Source organism: Helianthus annuus, chromosome 15, assembly GCF_002127325.2.
Source record: "Helianthus annuus cultivar XRQ/B chromosome 15, HanXRQr2.0-SUNRISE, whole genome shotgun sequence".
NCBI lineage: Eukaryota > Viridiplantae > Streptophyta > Magnoliopsida > Asterales > Asteraceae > Helianthus > Helianthus annuus.
The window spans coordinates 58019887-58039523 of NC_035447.2; the positions used below are offsets into that span (position 1 = coordinate 58019887).

The window sequence follows — 19637 nt, forward strand, 5'->3', positions numbered from 1 at the left end:
TGAATTTATTGGAGTATTACCGAGTCTATTTTGGTCAGATTCACCCAAAGGGTATGGCTAGGGTTTTACATTTCGAAGTTTTGTGCCGTGCCCTTGGTTATGATCCTTCACTTTTGCTTTTTCGCCGTTTTTTTTCGATTGGCTAAAAACGATGATTGGTTCACTTTTGAAACATCCAAGGTTGATGTTTGTTTTATTTCGTCTATGGTTACAACACTCGGGACTTGGAAAGATCGCTTTTTCTGGGTTTCTGATTCTATTGTCCCATTCAAAATGGTGTGGAGGCACCCGGATGCCGTTCTCAATGAACCGGAACCCTCTGAATCTGAGTTGAATGATGCTTATGTCAAAGCCATCCGGGAGTGCCCTTCGAGGGTTCGTCCCTTCCCTGAACACTTGCTAGTTTTATTAGGGGTTAGTAAATTGTGGGAAAATGCCGATCGGGATCCGGTTCTAATGAGGAGTGGCACGGGTATGCATTTTCCTATTTTGCCATCTTTGCATTTTTCTTTATTTATGTCTTATGAGTTTTGTTTTTTGTTATTTGTAGTCATGCCTTCCCTGGATTTTATCAAGAGTGACGACACTTCTGATGTTGTGTATGGGGATGCCCCATCTGTTCCTGATGAAAACGTTGTAGTTAGGACTGCTAAACAAAGGTTCAAGGGTTCGGGTTATGTTGGTGCTTCCAATGTCAAAGGTTTTTCCAAGTCTCATGCTCCTAAGACTTCAACCCGTCGGTCTACCCGCCGTTTGTTGAAGGCTGCTCCTCAATCCACTTCTACTGAACCAGTGGAGTTGAGTGATGATATTGAAATTTCTGAAGATCAAGGTGTTGAAGCGGGTGTTGAAAAGGAGAAGAATCTGGTTATCCATGGTAAGAAGGCTTCAGCCAAAAAGGTTATTGCTACCCCTGTTCAGGGTTCTTCAAGCAGGGATGTTGAAGGGTTGGATCTGGACGAAATTTATGTGCCTGGTTGGTCAGTGAAAATTGACGACAACTTCAAAGATGCTGCTGTTTGTGAAGATGCTTTGAGTCACATTGCTCCCCCTTCATTTCACAACACCATTGCTAAGATGGATGATGACATGATGTTATCTCGCATGATTCTGAGTACCTGCAACCTTGCTGCCATGCTCCCTCAGGGCATTGCCCGTTTTCGTCAGAGGATGCAAGAATATGAAGAATTTTCTAAGAAGAAAGATAAGATGAAATCTTCAATGGCCGCGATGAAGAAGGAGATAGCTGGGTTTGCTAAGAAAGAAGAGGCGCGGGACAAGGAGGTTAGTGAAATGATTAGGAGGCATGATATTGAAATGAGTGATTTGAAGAAGAGCTTTGAGGCCGATCGGTTGAAGCTTAAGGCTGATAGGGAAGCTTTGTCTGTTCAGCAAAGGGATTTTGATGCAGAGAAGGAAGGGTTGAAGGCTGCGGTTGCTCAGGCCACCGATGATAACCAATGGTTGATCGAGCAAGGCTTTCAACAGGTTGTCACCTACCTTCTCCACTCCAAGGAGTTTAATTCTGCACTTGGTGAAGTATACACTAAATTACTTAACTTGGGGAAACATCAAGGCCTTATTGCTGGTTATAAGCTTCATGAATCTGGCCATCCTTTGGAGATGTCTCCTTTGTTTCGTCCTGAAGCTTCCGATGTTTTCAAGGGCTCCATTGAACAGATGGAGAAGCTGACCTAACTTTATATTCATCAAGTTTCTTCTTGTTTTGGTAAGCCTCTTGCTATGTTACAGGACTTGAAACCGGATGGCCTTAATGAAAAAGTTTGTGCTGAAGTCTTGGGTTCTCTTTCGAAGAAGAGATCCTACTCAGGAGATAGTGATGACACCCTTTCAAGTGTGCCTGATGCTTCGAAGGATGCGAGCTTGGAGGCTTCGGCAGTAGGTGGTGATGGTGGTGCAAAAGCTAAGAAGTCCAAGAAGCAAAGAAGGTCAAGGCTGATGGTTCCGGGGTTTCCAAGCCTTCTGCCGATGCTTAACGGATATTCGTAGCTTTCTTAGCACTCAAAAACAATTTGTGGTTTGTAATGTTAACTTTAAACAATATTAGGTTTTGCAGGAACCCCTAAGGTTCCTGTTATGTGGTTGTGCTTTTAGGCCTGTATGGCCGTTTGAACAATATCCAAACTTGCAAGTCACTAGGACTTGTTTTAACTTGTGCTTGAATTGTTGAAAGTCTTTCGGGGCTTTCTTTGTTATGATATTATGTTTAACTATTTTCTTTGCGCTTTGTTTTTATACTTGTGCCTATTTGGTTGAAGGCAGCTTTGTTGGTTTCAAGCTTTTAAGCTTTTTGACTATCTGTAAGTAGGTTGCAACCTTTAAGGTTTTGAGTTATCTCATTCGTGGCTTGAAGCCTTGAAGGCTTCTTAGTTTTATAACTTGACTTGGTTTGTATTTTTTTTAGGTTTTTATAACCTTTCGTTCAAGTTGTTGCATTGCTCTTTGATTTATTTCCTTTTTCTTGTACTTTTGTCTTTGTTAAGTTTGCATTGTCTTTATGTTTTATATACCTTAAAGGGTTCAGTGCTGCAGACACTTAGCCTTGGTATTTTTAACAAGAAGACATAGCACCTATCCTTTTTATCATTTTATTTGATTTCGTAAGCCTGTTTGCTTGCTGTTTTTCTAAGGCTTAAGGAACATTTGGTGTAGGCTGTTCAAGCCTGTCTATGAGACCATTTTGTTTTTGATAATAAGTCTCATGGAGTTGTATTGATTTAGGAACTCACCCCTTATATAGGTCCATTCAACCCTTGAACCTATTGAGCGATGTGGCCTGGGAGCTCAACCCCTTACATGGCCCTTGCCATGGAGTTTCTTGCTAGGTTCTCAACCTGATTTTAGGATAGAAAGACAAATTTGATAAAACAGCTTCATTCATTCAAGAGACATTTTTACAAAAGGTTTTCATAGTTCAACTCTTGAAATGCAACATTGTGAAATACAAACCAATCTTTCCCGTTTAGACATGAAACCTTTTCAAGGTTTTTCCATTCCAGTGCCTTGGAAGCCTTTTACCTTCTGGGTCTGCTAGCTTGTAGGATCCACCCTTATGTGCTTCAAGGTTGGTGTATGGGCCTTCCCATTTTGGGCCAAGCTTTCCTTGATTCTCTTTCTTGCTAGCTTCATTGTTTCTAAGGACCAGGTCTCCTGGGTTGAAACGTTCATTCTTGACTCTCTTGTTGTAGTAGGCTTCCATTCGTTGCTTGTATTTGGCTTCTTGAATTGCGGCTTGGTCTCGTGCTTCCTCTAGGAGTTGTTAGTTCAACATAGTCTCTTTTTGGTTTGTTTCGGGATCTACGTTGGCAACTCGTTGTGTTACAACTCCTATTTCAGTAGGAATTACAGCCTCAGACCCAAATACTAGGCTATAAGGTGTTCTTTTATGGCTTGCTTTTTCGGTTGTCCGGATTGCCTATAAAACACTTGGCAACTCTTCAAGCCAGTTGCTTTCATACCTTCCCAATCTTGTTTTGATCCCTTCCACTATGCTTCGATTCGTCCTTTCAACTTGACCGTTTGATTGCGGGTAAGCCACTGAGCTGAAGACTTGATTTATCCTGTATTCTTTGCACCAAATGCTGAAAGGCTTCTCAGCAAATTGCTTTCCATTGTCAGTGACAAGTACTCCCGGCAATCCATAACGGCAAATAATGTTCTCCCAAACAAAGTCAATGACCTGCTTGCCCGTGATTTTTGCAAGTGGTTTAACTTCGGGCCACTTGGTGAAATAATCTATGGCCACCAACAAAAATTTTACTCCACCTTTGCTTGGGGGGAATGGTCCGACGATGTCCATGCCCCATTTGTAGAAGGGCCATGCTGAGGTTATTGGGACAAGGTCATGTTTAGGACTTTTTGGGACAGGTGCATGAATTTGGCAGACATCACACTTCTTTAGCTGCTCAGCGGCATCTCGGTGCATTGAGGGCCAAAAATACCCAAGGTTCATGAGTTTGGCAACCACCGATCTAGCTCCAAAATGAGCTCCGCATATACCTTCGTGAATTTCTTTGATCAAATATTGACTTTTCTCGGGACCTACGCATCTTAACAAGGGAGCAAGATAACCTTTTTTGTAAAGGGTTTCACTTTGTAGTACATACTGCCTTGCCTTAATTTTAACCCTTTCAGCCTCTGTTTGATCACTAGGCAATTCACCGTTTTTGAGGAATTTCTTCATTGGAGTCATCCAATTTGGATCTTCATCGATGATTACATCTTGAACTTCTAACTCATCAATTGATGGAGCCTTTAACACTTCTACCAACACCTTCTTTGTAAGGTGGGCAAAGGTGAGAGACGCAAGCTTGCTTAAGGCATCTGCCTTCTTGTTTTGGGACCTGGGGATTTGCTTGATACTACATGTTTGGAAGGTATCCATCAATTCTTTGGATTCTTCTTTGTATCTTTTCATGTTGGGCTCCTTTGCAATGTAGCTTTCATTCACCTGGCTTGATACCAGCAGCGAATCTGTGAACACTTCAAGCTTCTGGACCTTCATCTCTTTAGCCAGTCTTAAGCCGGCTATCAGTGCTTCGTATTCGGCTTCGTTGTTGGTTGTCTGAAAATCAAAGCGAAGAGCGTATGTGAATTCTAACCCTTCTGGGTTGATCAGAATAAGCCCAGCCCCTGACCCTTCAACGCTTGAAGCCCCATCGGTAAAAAGCTTCCAGGCTTCAGGGCTTGAGGGTTCAGTGGCGGCTGTATTTACTTCAGTGATGGTTTGCATAGGGACTTCTACAATGAAGTCAGCCAAAACTTGGGCTTTGATGGCTTTTCTTGGGACATAGGTGATGTTGTGTTCACCTAGTTCCACTACCCATTTGGCTAATCGCCCCGAGTTTTCTGGTTTTTCAAGCACACTCCTGATAGGTTGGTCGGTGACCACTTGTATAGGATGTGCTTGGAAATACCTTTGAAGCCTTCTAGCTATTTGAACTAGGGCTAGGGCCATTTTTTCCAAATGAGGATATTTGGTTTCAGCCAATTTTAGAGTTTTGCTGAAGAAATAAATGGGTACCTATGCCTTTTCTCGCTCAATGGTGAGGACCACACTTATTGCTTCTTAAGCAAATGAGAGGTATACTGAGATTAATTCTCCCGTTTCTGGGGCTGCCATGTCAGGTAGGGAAGCTAGGTGCTGCTTCATTTGGTTAAAGGCTTCATCGGCCTCTTCAGTCCATTTGAAGTCCTTCTTATCGGTGCAACCTTTGAGCGTTTTGAAAAAGGGGAGAGACCTTTCTGCTAACTTTGAGGTAAAACGCTTCAAGGCTGCAAGCTTCCCATTCAGGCTTTCAACCTCCTTCTTGGTTTTTGGTGGTTTGGTTTCAAGAACAGCTTTCACCTTGTTTGGGTTAGCCTTGATGCTTTGTTTCCCAACAATATGACCCAAGAACTTGCGTTCCTCAAACCCAAATGAACATTTTTTCAGGGTTGAGCTTCATGTTAACCTTTCTGAGGTTCTTGAAAGTTTCTTGAATGTCATCGAGCATTTGATACTCCGTCTTGCTTTTGATCACCAAGTCATCGACATATGCTTCCATGTTTTTACCAATTTGGCTTGCAAAGGCTTTGTCCACTAAACGTTGGTAGGTTGCCCCAACGTTTTTGAGGCCGAAAGGCATCTTTTGGTAACAAAAGATTTCTTTATCGGTGTGGAACGTTGTCTTTTCTTCATCTTCTTCTTTCATGAGTATTTGATGATATCCTTTGTAAGCATCAAGAAAGCACTTGAAAGGGTAACCGGTGAGGGAGTCAACCTTGAGATCAATTTCTGGCAATGGATAGCAATTCTTGGGACAAGCTTTGTTAAGATCTTTGAAATCTATGCACATCCTCCAAGAGTTGTCTGGCTTCTTGACCATAACTAGGTTTGCAACCCATGATTGGTACTTGACTTCTCGGAGAATGCCGGCTGACACAAGTTTTTCAACTTCTTAGCAAGCAGCCAGGCTTCTCTCAGGTGCTATACTTCTTTTCTTTTGGACCATAGGCTTAACATCTGGTGGTATCCTTAACTCATGTTCAGCAATGTTTCGGGGGATCCCCGTCATATCTTCCGGACACCAAGCGAAGACATCGCTGTGGTGTGTTAGCAATTTTTCAAGATATGAAAGGGTTTCTTGTGAAAGGTTTGGGTTGACCCTTATTCTCTGTTCAGGGTACTTAGGATTTATGATTAGCCTTTGCTTGTCTTCTTCACTTTTGGAGCTTTCACCTTCAACCATGTAGGCTTCCTGGGACGGTTGAAGGGTTGCTATTCCCCTCTCGGTGGGAAATTTGACAGTGCCATGGCTGACAGACACAGCCATGTAAAATGCACACTGTCCTGGCCTCTCGATGATCACGTCATAGTTTGAGGGAATATTGATAACCACAAAGGTGAGTTGGGTTCTTTCTTTCTGACCTTCGCTGAAACGAACATTAAGTGTCAGTTGCCCTAAAGGCTTAAGGGGTATATCGGCAATACCTTTTATGGAGGTTCCAGAGGGTTGAAGCCTTGAACGTTCTTCATTGCTCAAGCGGTTGAAGAACTTCTCAAACATGATTTCAGTAGCTGCCCCAGTTTCTATGTATGCCCTACTTGTTTGTAATGTTCCCATAGTTGCCTCTACCACGAGAGGGTTTGAAAGAGGGTTTTTCTCTGTTGGGGGAAAGCAAACACACTGAAGCTCCCAAGCTTCCAACCGTTGCCTCTTGTGTGGAACCCTTCCATCAAAATCCACCATATTGACTTCCGTGCCTTTTCCTTCAACCATTTTGTCCCTTACTCCTTTTACCAAATGAGCAAGTTCTCCGGACTTAACAACTTCTTCAATCCTTTTCTTAAGCTGGAAGCAATCATTGGTATGGTGACCTTTTTCTTTATGAAATTCACAGTATTGTGTGGAGTTCTCATTCTTTCTGCTTTTGGGGAGAGGCCTAGGAGGCTGAAAGTTTTGTTTGACTTCTTCTGTAGCTAGGATTTCTTGAGGAGTCTTGGTGAGAGGTGTGAAACTCATGCCTTTTTCCCTGCTGGGAGGGTTCCGGCCTTCAGACCTTCGATGGTCTGAACCCTTTTGGCGTCTGTCATAGGAGTTGAAGTTTCCTCTCTTTCTAGCTGGGCTATTGCCTCGCCAGCTGGATCCTCTTTTCCTTTGTTCTTTAATGTCTACTGCCTCCTCTCCCCGGATGTGGGCTTCAACCCTTTCGAGAGCTTCTTCCAAGGTCTTGGGCAGGGATTTGTTGAAATCCCTTGTGAGATATTTTGAGGTAATGGCATTCATGAAACCGGCCACCCTCAGATTTTCGTCTGCCCCCACATAAGTTAGACCTTCCTTCTTGTATTTTTCTATGAACTCTCGAAGGCTTTCATCATCTCTTTGTTTGATCTGAAAGATCACTGTGGCATCTTTGACATACCGCCTCTGTTGAGAGAAATTGGCTAGGAACCCTTTGCTTAGATCATCGAAACTTCGAACGCTTCGAGCAGGTAAGTCATTGAACCAGATTCTGACTGATCCGACAAGGGTTTGCATGAACATCAAACAACATTCAGCATTTGACCATTTCCCGATTCTTGCGGCACTAGTAAAGATCTGAAGATGGTCTTCATGATCTTCAGTCCCATCATATGTTCTAATGTGGGACGGCATTTTGATCTTTGTTTGAAAATCATAATCGGCTATTTGCTGTGAAAAGCATGAGAGGTTACTTGGCTTGTAAGGTTTGGCTAAATCTTCTTCAACCCTTGCACCCACGTTGTTGCTGTTCCCTTGGGTTGCTAGCACTTGATTGATGAAGTGCTGCCTTGGGAAACCGGTCATCATCTGGGTCATCATCTGAGGCAGAAGGTTAAAGCCTTGAAGGCTTCCAGGTGCAACAAAGTAGTTAACTCCCAAGGGAGTGCTCATAACGGCACTTCGTGCCAAGGGGAGTACCGACAAGGCCTATTCCCATGAAGTTGTTGTTAAGGGTGGAAGGCTTGTCACCGGGGACTGTAGGAGCTGGTCGAGGGTCAGCTCATGGCCTAGTGGAGCACCGCTTGTAGCTGGTTGGGATGAGAAGAGAGGGTATGCTGTAGGATTTGGCCTCGCGTACAGATACGGGTTAGGATTTGGAGGATTACTGGGGCCAGCCTCATCCCTAGATGTAAAAGGAGGGATGGGAGGTCCGGGAGATAATGTTGGTTCAGGCTCATCATAGTCTAGACGAATCCTTACTCCCTTGTCTCTTTCCCTACTTACATATTGGTTGAGGAGAGACCTCAACTCAAGGAAATTGTTGGCAACCCCCTCGGGGGTAAGTTCAACACGTGTCGGGGTGTCCGAGACACCAACATTGGAAGAAGGGACTCCAGATCTGGACGGAGTTGGGGTGTTGAAAGTGAGGAATTCAGGAGTGCTCCCCGGAGTTGAGAAAGAAGTTGGTATAGCCACATGAGTTTGGCTAGTACCCGGGGTAGAGGTGTTTGGAACCTGATTTACTTCTCTCGGGGATCCACTTTCTGACATGGTAATTTCAGGAGAATGGAGTTACACTACTAGGTCTTTTGAAGAAAAATAGTGGCGTAGCCCCACGGTGGGCGCCAACTTGTTGATGCAACAAATAACAGACCAATGATAGTAGCTGGGTCGGTTAGGCAAAAGGGTCGAAGGGTTCAACTTTGCCTAATGCAGGTCGTGGGGTTCCCCCACGTTTGCAAGACGTGGAGAGAGGTTCACTAGTTTGATTTTGTAATTTGCTGAAGATCCTCCTCTGAAATGTGTTCAGATTCGGATGAATTAGCAAAAGGAATGTGTGTGTTGATTGTGAGAGAAAGTATCTTGCGAGAAGCAAGTACTCGTGATGTATGGCCAGGGATTTCGAGAAATCAGGGCTGGCCTGGAATGTCTTCCCTTCAGTTAATGAAATGTCAAATTTATAGGAGAAGACATCTCCCGAAGGGGAATGTGTTTGACTAGTGACCATGCTTGCAGTGGGGGTTTTGCCCTTTTTGGGGGTTGAAGGCTTTGACCTGCGGGTAAAAGAATGTGCTATGTGGCTCCATGTTGCTTTTGCGGCTGGTGAGTTGGTGAAGTGACTCGGAGATGTGACCATTTACTGTTCCCACATTGCTTTACTTCACCTCCTCAGCTTTTCAACCTTTGAACCGTTTAATCCTTTGGGTATTCATGTATTTTAGTCATTTTATTTAGTCTTGGGCTACCCCGTCATCAGTATTGTTTAATAATTATAGTTTACCACTTGTTAAAAAAAAAGTCCACATTTACTTGCAAGGTAGTAAAGATGATTAAGCATTTTGTTACTGAAATCTAGTTACATAAACTACTAAAAGGCCACACGGAGTGCAAAAATGACAACTTGGGGCAGGAAGAGGGGTGATGCGGACCGGTGTGAACACTGGCCCGCCCACAACGTCGTAAAAGTTATATTCACTCGTGCTTATCTATATATAATCTAAAATCTAGTTACATGTTCTGTTTTAAAATCAACATTTATGATGTTTTAAATGCAGTACTTAAAATAATATCGATTAAAATAATATATTACAAAATCATAAGTCCGCCTCCATCCACCTTTTCCTTTTAATTAGGGTTTTGAACATGGAAATTAGGGAAGCTGTGGAGAAAGCCATCGACTCTCAATCTCTGAATCTGTGGAATCGATCATCCACAAACAAACCTCTTCTCAATGAATTTTCACGGAAATAACCAATTTGTCATCATCTAATTATCCTCCACAAATTCCCCAAATTTCGTCTTCAACACACTGACAGTTGACCTAATTTCCAATCGCACACATTTCACCTATATATCACCATCTGCTTTCCGATCCACAATTCTTCACAAAATTCGCTAATTATCTGTGAAAATGGGGAACTCCTTTGGATGTTCAGCCTCCGGTGAACGGTTGGTGTCGGCTGGTAGAGATGGAGACTTCGGTGGTGTGGTGCGCTCGGGACTCGGGAGGCCAGAAGAGGGTTTGAAACGTAGGTAATTCTGTTCTTGCCAATTATCTGTATCTGATTTTCATTTTTGATACTCTTCAGCAAAAAAGACAAAATGAAGGAACTTCTGAAACAAAATCAACGACTTTGAATATACTTAGGCAGTCTTCATATACATTATCCCATATGAATAATGGAAGCTACTTTTATATGTTATGTGTGGGTTGTGATAAATACACTGCTTAGATGCGATCACACTTGAGTATAAACTCAGCGTACCTAAGTATCCGGTTCCTCGATCTGGAGGCCAAGGACTGGATGGAGTTAACTTTGGGTATGGTATGGTCAGTTAGTCGTCGGACCATGGTGATTAGCTTATCTAACATGGGCCATTCAAGCCCGAAAGTGAATCTTTGCTTCCTTGCACATCGAGCACATGCTCACGTATATGAACCCATGATATTGGATATAGATTCAAGAATCAGTCGTGATGTTGATTCAGAAACACGTTAAACAAAAGGCTTTTTAGTAATTTCACATTGAAGTTTAATTGGCTTAGGTTTTCACTTACATAGACTACCAAATGACCCTTTAAGACATTCATTGGAATGTATGTTTCTTGCTATTATGTAACTCATTTGGGTCGAAACTATACATGGGTGATGTGTGTAAAATGCAACATATAAATCACATCAATTAAGGCATAAAACTAACCCTTTTTAAGTACTAATGTTGGAAAAAGAGTGTTTTTGTCTTCCTTTTGTATTTTCAGGATGAAATGAGCTCAAAATCACAAAAGAAGCAAAAAGACAACTAATTCTAGCATAAATACAAGAAAAGGAACAAAAGTGGACTGCCCGGACCCTCAACGGCACCTCCCAAGGCAAAGGAGAAGAAACAGAGTCTGAACACGCCCCGTGTCCAGCGAACACGGGGGCGTGCCCAGGAAGCAGCAGAAAAGACAAACCAGTAGAAGCTTCCATTGCCCACCACGGGGCCGTGTCCAGCCTTCTGTTCAGCCTATAAATAGAGGAGCTTGGCTTCCTTCTCTCTCATCCGTTGGCATACCACCTCTCTCACACTTCATCCACCACCCACCACCACCATAACACCATCATCCACCACCATCATCCATTGTCCATCGTAGAATGTGTGAGTCGTCTCGGGATCCAAGATTGATCGTAAGAGTTCTTGACAATCAAGGCCATGTTTGCCTAAGTCTCTTACATCACTTGGTGAAGACAAGTGTTTAGTATAATACTTTTTATTTTTAATCTTTTGCACTTTTTATTTGGTTTTGTATTAATGACTTTAATAACTAGTTACTTATGTTGAAGGTGATCTTTCCTTATCGTTTGTCCGTGGTGTCTTGGCATTATTTTACTGTCTATATAAAATAAAAGATTTTCACCATTCATATCTCCACGGTCTATATGGAGGTATGTTGGCTACCTGGTCGGGGGTTAAGGGAACGGTTTGGTAAGGGTCTTGCCCTTGTTCAGCGTTTAGAGGTCCTGCTTGGGACCTGGGTCAAATTTAGTAGGATCTCCTTCAATGCCCATAGGTATTGGATGGCGGGGATCCAAACTCTTTGACCCCCTCATAAGTTAACTACTATTAATACTATAACCCGACTATTTAGGACTGTATCCCTGCTGACTCAGACTACTTAGCCGAGGGTAACGTCACCGCCAAAAGCGGGGCCTACCACAATTTGCATTAATAACTTAATTCATTATCTTTCAATAATCCGACCCTTTAGGATTGTATCCTTGCTGACTCAAACTACTGGGTTGAGGGTAACGTCGCCTTCAAAAGAGGGGCCTACTACAATAACTAAGATAATCTCTTAAACAAGTGCAAAAGTGCAAAAATAATCAAAGGTTATACTAATACACGTGTCGGATCCAAGTGATTCATCTTGTCTATCTGTTTTTATTTTATTTTTCAGCATTTAGTTAGTTTTTATTTTTCTTAGTTTAAAACATTTTTCTCACTTTTTGATTTGATTAGACGTTGAGGATAAACCGGTACTAAAAGCTCTTGTGTCCTTGGACGACCTCGGTATCTTACCAACACTATACTACGTCCACGATGGGTGCACTTGCCCATATGTGTGTTTAGTGTTAGTGAATATCGTGTTTTATAAATTTAAAACTTGGCTAAAAGTGTAAAAAAGGCTTAAATACTCATCAAAAATATATACACACCGACACACATCAAGTTTTTTGGCGCCGTTGCCGGGGACACAAGGATTTTAAGAAAGTTAGGAATCAACGGCCTAATCATATTTTTATTTTTCTTTTAATTTTTTAGGAATTTTTCTTAGTTTTTCAGATTCTGCAGAGCTCAACACGGGGCCGTGCCTGCTGAACACGCCCCGTGTTCAATCATTGGAACTGGCAATCTTGTTTTTAAGTCAGACAGTAGGCTGAACACGGGGCCGTGTCCACTCAACACGCCCCCGTGCCCAAGATTCAGTTGCTGAAAACAGAACCGTTAGATCCCGGCGGTTGGTAATTTCTGACACAAACATGAGTAATAGTAATTCTTTTTTACTTTCGGCACTCTTATGGTTTGTGGTGTCAAATATGTGGAGGCGAACATGAGGAATTAAAATGTTTTTTTCTCACTTATAGGCCCCACTATATAGACCCACCGATTCCCTGTAACCTTAAGAGGGGCGAAAGTAAAAGTAAGCACTATTTCTCCCTCGAATGCGCCCAGCCAGATATTCTAGGAGAAATGCTCCTTGACGAGTTATTTCAACTAGAAGAACTACTTCTCAATTGGTCAAAAGAACTTAGGAAGGATTTTTTAGATCCATCCCAAGACGATGACCATGAGGAAATGTTGGAACCGCATTCCGACAACCTCGTTGCTCCCGAAAATACCTTCTTACCTAGAAAAGACGTGGACGATAGTCGTCCCTGTGCCGATTGTGCCGTGAAGGACTCCCCATCGACTTCGTTCGGTGCATACATAGACCTGAGCGATTCGGCATACACCTTCTTTAACGAGAGCCCGGGAAAGGGTTGGACTTGTCCACCTAGAATGAAAATAGGAATTACCCTCACCGACAACCTCTTGCGTTCTCGCCTTAGTATAGGACAATTAAGGTATCTTAGGCACTTTGGGGTTGTTCCAACAAGTCAAGAGCCACCCGATATAAATTAACTCCTTAGTAGAGACAAAACTTCATAAAACAGCTTTCCGACACGGGGCCGTGTCCGGCCAACACGCCCCCGTATCCACCAAAAGATTCCCCTCTGATCAGAACGTCAGAATACGGACAAACTGTGTCAGAATTTCATCTGCACACGGGGCCGTGTCCAGAAGGTTGTCGTTTTCTATAAATGCAGCCAAAAATCCTGCACATTTGGACCAACTTGGGACAGAGATTTGAAGGAATCTTCTCTCAAACAATCCTAGGTAAGTCTAAAAGAAGTTTCCAACAACCCATCTTGTCCTTTCCTCTTCTAGACATTTCCTTCTTCTTCATCTTTCTTCAAAAGCTACCATGAAAAGTTTGAATTTTTCAACTTTTGTGGTAGGAAACAATGAGTTTTGATCATGAAATCTTGGTAAAAACATGTTGTGTAACATTGTTTAAAGTTATTTACTGTCAAAAAGTTTACATAAACCCAGGAAATAACTTAAAAACCCAAGATTCCTTGCTCCAAAATTATGCAGAAAGATGAACACGGGGCCATGCTCAATGAGCACGGGGCCGTGTCCAGAAACTGTTTCGTCATATAAACTGCTTTTGGTTTATTTTTCGTAGAATGGCGAGTGAAAACAGCGAAACATCATCCGTTCATTCCTCAAACAGCCGAAGGGGAAGGAGGCCCTCCGTTGAAGCTACACTTGTGCACTACGTGATAGCACTGAGGGAAGCTCTCGACGAAATGACGTCAGTAGAGGAGGTCCTCATTGACCGTATTAACGATCTTACAATGGGACTTGAAAGCAGCTTCCAAGAGATTAACCTTTTGCACCAAAGGTTAAACATTTTGGTAGCACCTCCTATGGAACCAGTCCTTCCACAACAAGACTGGAACTTGGCACTCGGTGTTAACAACCCTACCGGGTGGGGAGACTTTCCCGCAGAACCTCCCATGGAAAACCCACAAGAAGTTCTAGCGGAAGTTGAAACTCCTCAAACTAATGCGAACGAGCCCTCTTTTCTCCTTCCAAGGGAGGTAGAGGAGTGGCTTGCCGACATATGAGGAGAACCACACCCGGGAGTAGGAGTTCTACATAGCCTTATCTAACCAAGATTAGTAGCTTCTTGGAAATTTTGCTAAATTAAAATAAAACATAGGGCTAGAACTCCATAAGTTTAATATTTATGTAATTTTTATCTTTATCTTTATGTAATGTCTCTCTATGATTAGTAATGTTATGATGGTTTTTATGATTGATGGTTGTCGTGAGTATAAAACACACTCATGGTGGTAATGGATGAAAAAGGGAACGAGAAAAATGGAACCATGCAAGAAGAACAGAGCAACCCGACAAAAATCTCCATCACAGAAGGCTCAACACGGGCCGTGCCCAACCAACACGGCCCCGTGCTGAGCCCCCTGCAGAAAATCACCCAGTTCAGGTAACTGGACACGGGCCGTGTTCAGCGGACACGCCCCCGTGTCCAGGCTTCTGTTTCTATTCTCTAATTTTTGTTACTGGCACTTGACCACGGGGCCGTGCCCGGTCAACACGGGGCCGTGTCCAGGATGCCAGTAACACAAAACTTTGCTTTTAAACCCACTTTTACACATTCTAATCAACCAAAAACTTTATTTTTGGACACATTGAGGACAATGTGTAATTTAAGTGTGGGGGAGGGGGGGGATGCTAAAACCTTGGAATTTTGCAAAATCCTAAACACAAGCCTTACACAAAACTCTATTGGAACCGCTAAACACCCCAAATTTTTTCAAAAACTTTTTTTTATTTACTTGTCTTAGTTTAAGTTGGGAATAACAAGTTCTAAAAAGATTATATTTTTACAAATTTACAACCGATAGCGTCATGATAAAAAGAACCAACACAAGAAAATTATGAAACGGCATGACAAGCTTAGTTAAAAATTCGATTATATACTTGACATAAAAACCCATTCCCACAAAAGTGAGTTTTTGAGCCTTTATTGAGCATAAAAATATACACATCTTTAGATTAAATGCTCATTTTTCGTTTCTTGTGTGAATAGCCGCTTGGTTCTTACAAATCTAGAACTTGCCACGACGATACATTCCCGGTCCTTACCAACTTAAACCCAAGTAAGTAAATGATGGAGGCATTAGGACTAACCATTTTTCTTTCAAAACCATTATTTTTCATTTTTTTTATCACCTACCCAAAAATCCCCCTAGATAGCCCCTTTGAGCCTAAACCTTTCATTTCATTACCCCAAAAACCCTTTTTACCCACCAAAAACCTTTTTATTTTTCACCCTTTATTTTAGTAACAAGCTCGGTTTTTCGTAAACTTGCCCTTTCATGTGACGTAAAAAAAAAAAAATAGTGATGAAGTCAAAAACAAACAAAAGCTATTTAAAAAAGCTTGTTTGGAGAAATACTTCAAAAAAAAAAAAAGTCACTAAAAACAAGGCATTTTACGAAAACCGATGCTTTTTACGATTTTCGCCCTTTTTACTAACCACTAACCCAACCACCCACCTTTAACCCAAGCCTAACCCTTCACCCCAAAAGTCCTCTTGATATTTACAAAGGTAAAAAGTTAAAAAGGAGAAGGGTTGATTGCTTGGCAAGCCTATGGAAGGCGTAAGTTCCATGCCGCTCTCGAGTGATTCACTAAAATATACACCTTCGGCCGAGTGTTGAGTGATCTCCCGTGAGGTATGTGAACTCGTATATAAATGGAATTTTAATAAGGCATGTTATGCCCAAATAAGTAATTTATCTTATGAAACGTTCAAATTAAATCATAACGAATAGGATTGTAAATAAATAAAAATAAAACTTACAAAGACCTTGGATTCCCGACACTCTAGGATAAGCTAAAAACCTTCTCTTCTACCTATTCCATTTGGGAGTGTAAGCCACATTTAGAGAGTTTTGCTTGAGGACAAGCAAAAGTTCAAGTGTGGGGGTATTTGATTTGTGTAAAATGCAACATATAAATCACATCAATTAAGGCATAAAACTAACCCCTTTTAAGTACTAATGTTGGAAAAAGAGTGTTTTTGTCTTCCTTTTGTATTTTCAGGATGAAATGAGCTCAAAATCACAAAAGAAGCAAAAAGACAACTAATTCTAGCATAAATACAAGAAAAGGAACAAAAGTGGACTGCCCGGACCCTCAACGGCACCTCCCAAGGCAAAGGAGAAGAAACAGAGTCTGAACACGCCCCGTGTCCAGCGAACACGTGGGCGTGCCCAGGAAGCAGCAGAAAAGACAAAACAGTAGAAGCTTCCATTGCCCACCACGGGGCCGTGTCCAGCCTTCTGTTCAGCCTATAAATAGAGGAGCTTGGCTTCCTTCTCTCTCATCCCTTGGCACACCACCTCTCTCACACTTCATCCACCATCCACCACCACCATAACACCATCATCCACCACCATCATCCATTGTCCATCGTAGAGTGTGTGAGTCGTCTCGGGATCCAAGATTGATCGTAAGAGTTCTTGACAATCAAGGCCATGTTTGCCTAAGTCTCTTACATCACTTGGTGAAGACAAGTGTTTAGTATAATACTTTTTATTTTTAATCTTTTGCACTTTTTATTTGGTTTTGTATTAATGACTTTAATAACTAGTTACTTATGTTGAAGGTGATCTTTCCTTATCGTTTGTCCGTGGTGTCTTGGCATTATTTTACTGTCTATATAAAATAAAAGATTTTCACCATTCATATCTCCACGGTCTATATGGAGGTATGTTGGCTACCTGGTCGGGGGTTAAGGGAACGGTTTGGTAAGGGTCTTGCCCTTGTTCAGCGTTTAGAGGTCCTGCTTGGGACCTGGGTCAAATTTAGTAGGATCTCCTTCAATGCCCATAGGTATTGGATGGCGGGGATCCAAACTCTTTGACCCCCTCATAAGTTAACTACTATTAATACTATAACCCGACTATTTAGGACTGTATCCCTGCTGACTCAGACTACTTAGCCGAGGGTAACGTCACCGCCAAAAGCGGGGCCTACCACAATTTGCATTAATAACTTAATTCATTATCTTTCAATAATCCGACCCTTTAGGATTGTATCCTTGCTGACTCAAACTACTGGGTTGAGGGTAACGTCGCCTTCAAAAGAGGGGCCTACTACAATAACTAAGATAATCTCTTAAACAAGTGCAAAAGTGCAAAAATAATCAAAGGTTATACTAATACACGTGTCGGATCCAAGTGATTCATCTTGTCTATCTGTTTTTATTTTATTTTATTTTTCAGCATTTAGTTAGTTTTTATTTTTCTTAGTTTAAAACATTTTTCTCACTTTTTGATTTGATTAGACGTTGAGGATAAACCGGTACTAAAAGCTCTTGTGTCCTTGGACGACCTCGGTATCTTACCAACACTATACTACGTCCACGATGGGTGCACTTGCCCATATGTGTGTTTAGTGTTAGTGAATATCGTGTTTTATAAATTTAAAACTTGGCTAAAAGTGTAAAAAGGGCTTAAATACTCATCAAAAATATATACACACCGACACACATCAATGGGCCACTCACCAAATACCAAATCACCATAGCGCTACAAGAATCATGAATAAAGGCACATGTGCAGGCCTGGTAGTTTATTATTATTAAGCATTATTTTTAAATAGCACCTTTCTTTGTTTTGAAGCTCTTAAAAGTAATACTTCTGTTTGATTATAATTCTTAAAAGTAATTTTGTCATTTGACACATACATAATATGTTGCCGCTGCTAAAGGCCATAATGATGTGTGAATTTATCGCTTTTCACCTGTTGATTTTGTGTTTAATTGTTTAATTTGGTGTTTATGCTGTTTTTTTTTGGTGTTTTGTGGTTTTAGATTGTTGCATTGCTGCTTGATAATGGAGCTGATGTTAATTCTAGGAATTATTGTGGTCAGGTAATCATTCTTCGGTTTCGAAATCGACATGGACATCCAATATTAGCTCCGAATATATGCTCACCGAAGTTCTGAGCGATTCTGTGTTCTTCGTCGATAAATCAAAAGGTTAGATTAATAGCTTAATTACTTGGCTTAATTACAGCTTAATTACTTGGATATTAACAGTTTAATTACTTGGACATTATTGCTTGATAATGGAGCTGATGTTAATTCTAGGAATTATTGTGGCCAGGTAATCATTCTTCATATTATTGAAATTGTGTCATTATATCATATTATTTCATAAGTAAGATTTTAGGGTTTTAATTATGGATATTGATTAATGAGGCTATTTACATACCACAATTGCATGATCATTTAATGGGGCTGTTTACATACCACCACAATTTACGGTCGGCTTTAAGTGCATTGATTATTCACCGGCTTCTTTCTGGGAAGGTGAATGGTCTGAATTTCTATTATATGAGCTCCACCTTCCCTATTGTTGTAGGCCCATATTCAAACTTGCTACTCTACTATCATGGCTAGCTCTCTTAGTGTGAATACATCAGGAATTGGTGTTGGCAACCAAATGGTCCTTGCTGACCTCCGTGAAGGGAGTACCGACCCCATCACAGTTATGGTTTGCAGAAAGTGGGGCGTCACAAGTGTCAATGGACGCTACATGAGCACCGACTATGTCGTCAGTGATATAAAGGTAACTCTCACCCTTTTAACCCCCGTACCCTTTCCCTTTTACGAGTTTCATCGTTACTGAAAGTCTGCTGTTTGGTTTGCATAGGGAGGTGTGATGCATTGTACCGCCCGGAATAACATTGCACACTACTTCTTTGACAAGCTCAAAGAGGGCGGGATATATTTACTCAAGGGTTTTATAGTCCAGAGCACCGATCAATACCGGATTCTAAAAGACAACCCCTTTGTTATCGGGTTAAATGGCTCCACGACTGTTAAGAGGGTTGACGATGCTAGTGGTTCATTTACGCGCTACCCGTTCTTACTTACGGCGTTTGAGGACCTCGAACCAACAGAGGGCAAGTATTTTGTAGGTATGTTTACTCTCCTCATGCTGGTGTAACGGTTGTTTGCTTTTCTTATATAAAAATGGTCCAATAAAGGTTAAAGTACTTATTGGTTACTAACTAAACAACCATGTTTATAAATTGCATATTCCATTAGTCCCTGCACGTTTATATTTGAATTTTAAATAGTAGCATTTACAAAAATGAGTGTTAAATAAGCAGAAATCAATCTCTCACAACTGTGTTTTAACTAGCTACTGATAAAAATATGTGGTCAAACGTACAAGCAAACAGAAAACCCAAAAACCAAACCATATCCGTACGAGAAATAACCGAACGAATGGTGAATTCGGTTTTTAGTTCGGTCCCTAACCGTATCCGAATATAAATTCAGAATCCGGGTTCCACAAATCTTGCTTATTCGGATAACCAAACTAAATGAAAACGAATAAACCAGATATTAACTGGTTCGATCAGATAACTGAACCGAATAAATTAGTTTATTCAGTTGAATTTGGCTCGGTTAGACTATTAGACACATTTCTAATTCAGACTGATTTTCGTTGCGCTGCAGATGTTATCGGATATGTTA

General features: G+C 41.4%; 2 protein-coding genes across 2 annotated transcripts; both read right to left on the reverse strand.

Annotated features, from left to right (window-relative positions):
- Positions 1-3436: 3436 nt before the first annotated feature.
- On the reverse strand, positions 3437-5714 carry LOC110913814 (uncharacterized protein K02A2.6-like). The gene is made up of 2 exons (XM_022158632.1): positions 5544-5714; positions 3437-4585 (listed from the first exon to the last, which is right to left on the reverse strand). The coding sequence occupies exons 1-2, from the start codon at positions 5712-5714 to the stop codon at positions 3437-3439; spliced, it is 1320 nt and encodes a 439-aa protein (XP_022014324.1).
- A 246-nt stretch (positions 5715-5960) lies between these two features.
- Positions 5961-7916, reverse strand: LOC110913815. The gene is made up of 3 exons (XM_022158633.1): positions 6972-7916; positions 6559-6854; positions 5961-6435 (listed from the first exon to the last, which is right to left on the reverse strand). The coding sequence occupies exons 1-3, from the start codon at positions 7914-7916 to the stop codon at positions 5961-5963; spliced, it is 1716 nt and encodes a 571-aa protein (XP_022014325.1).
- Positions 7917-19637: the final 11721 nt, after the last annotated feature.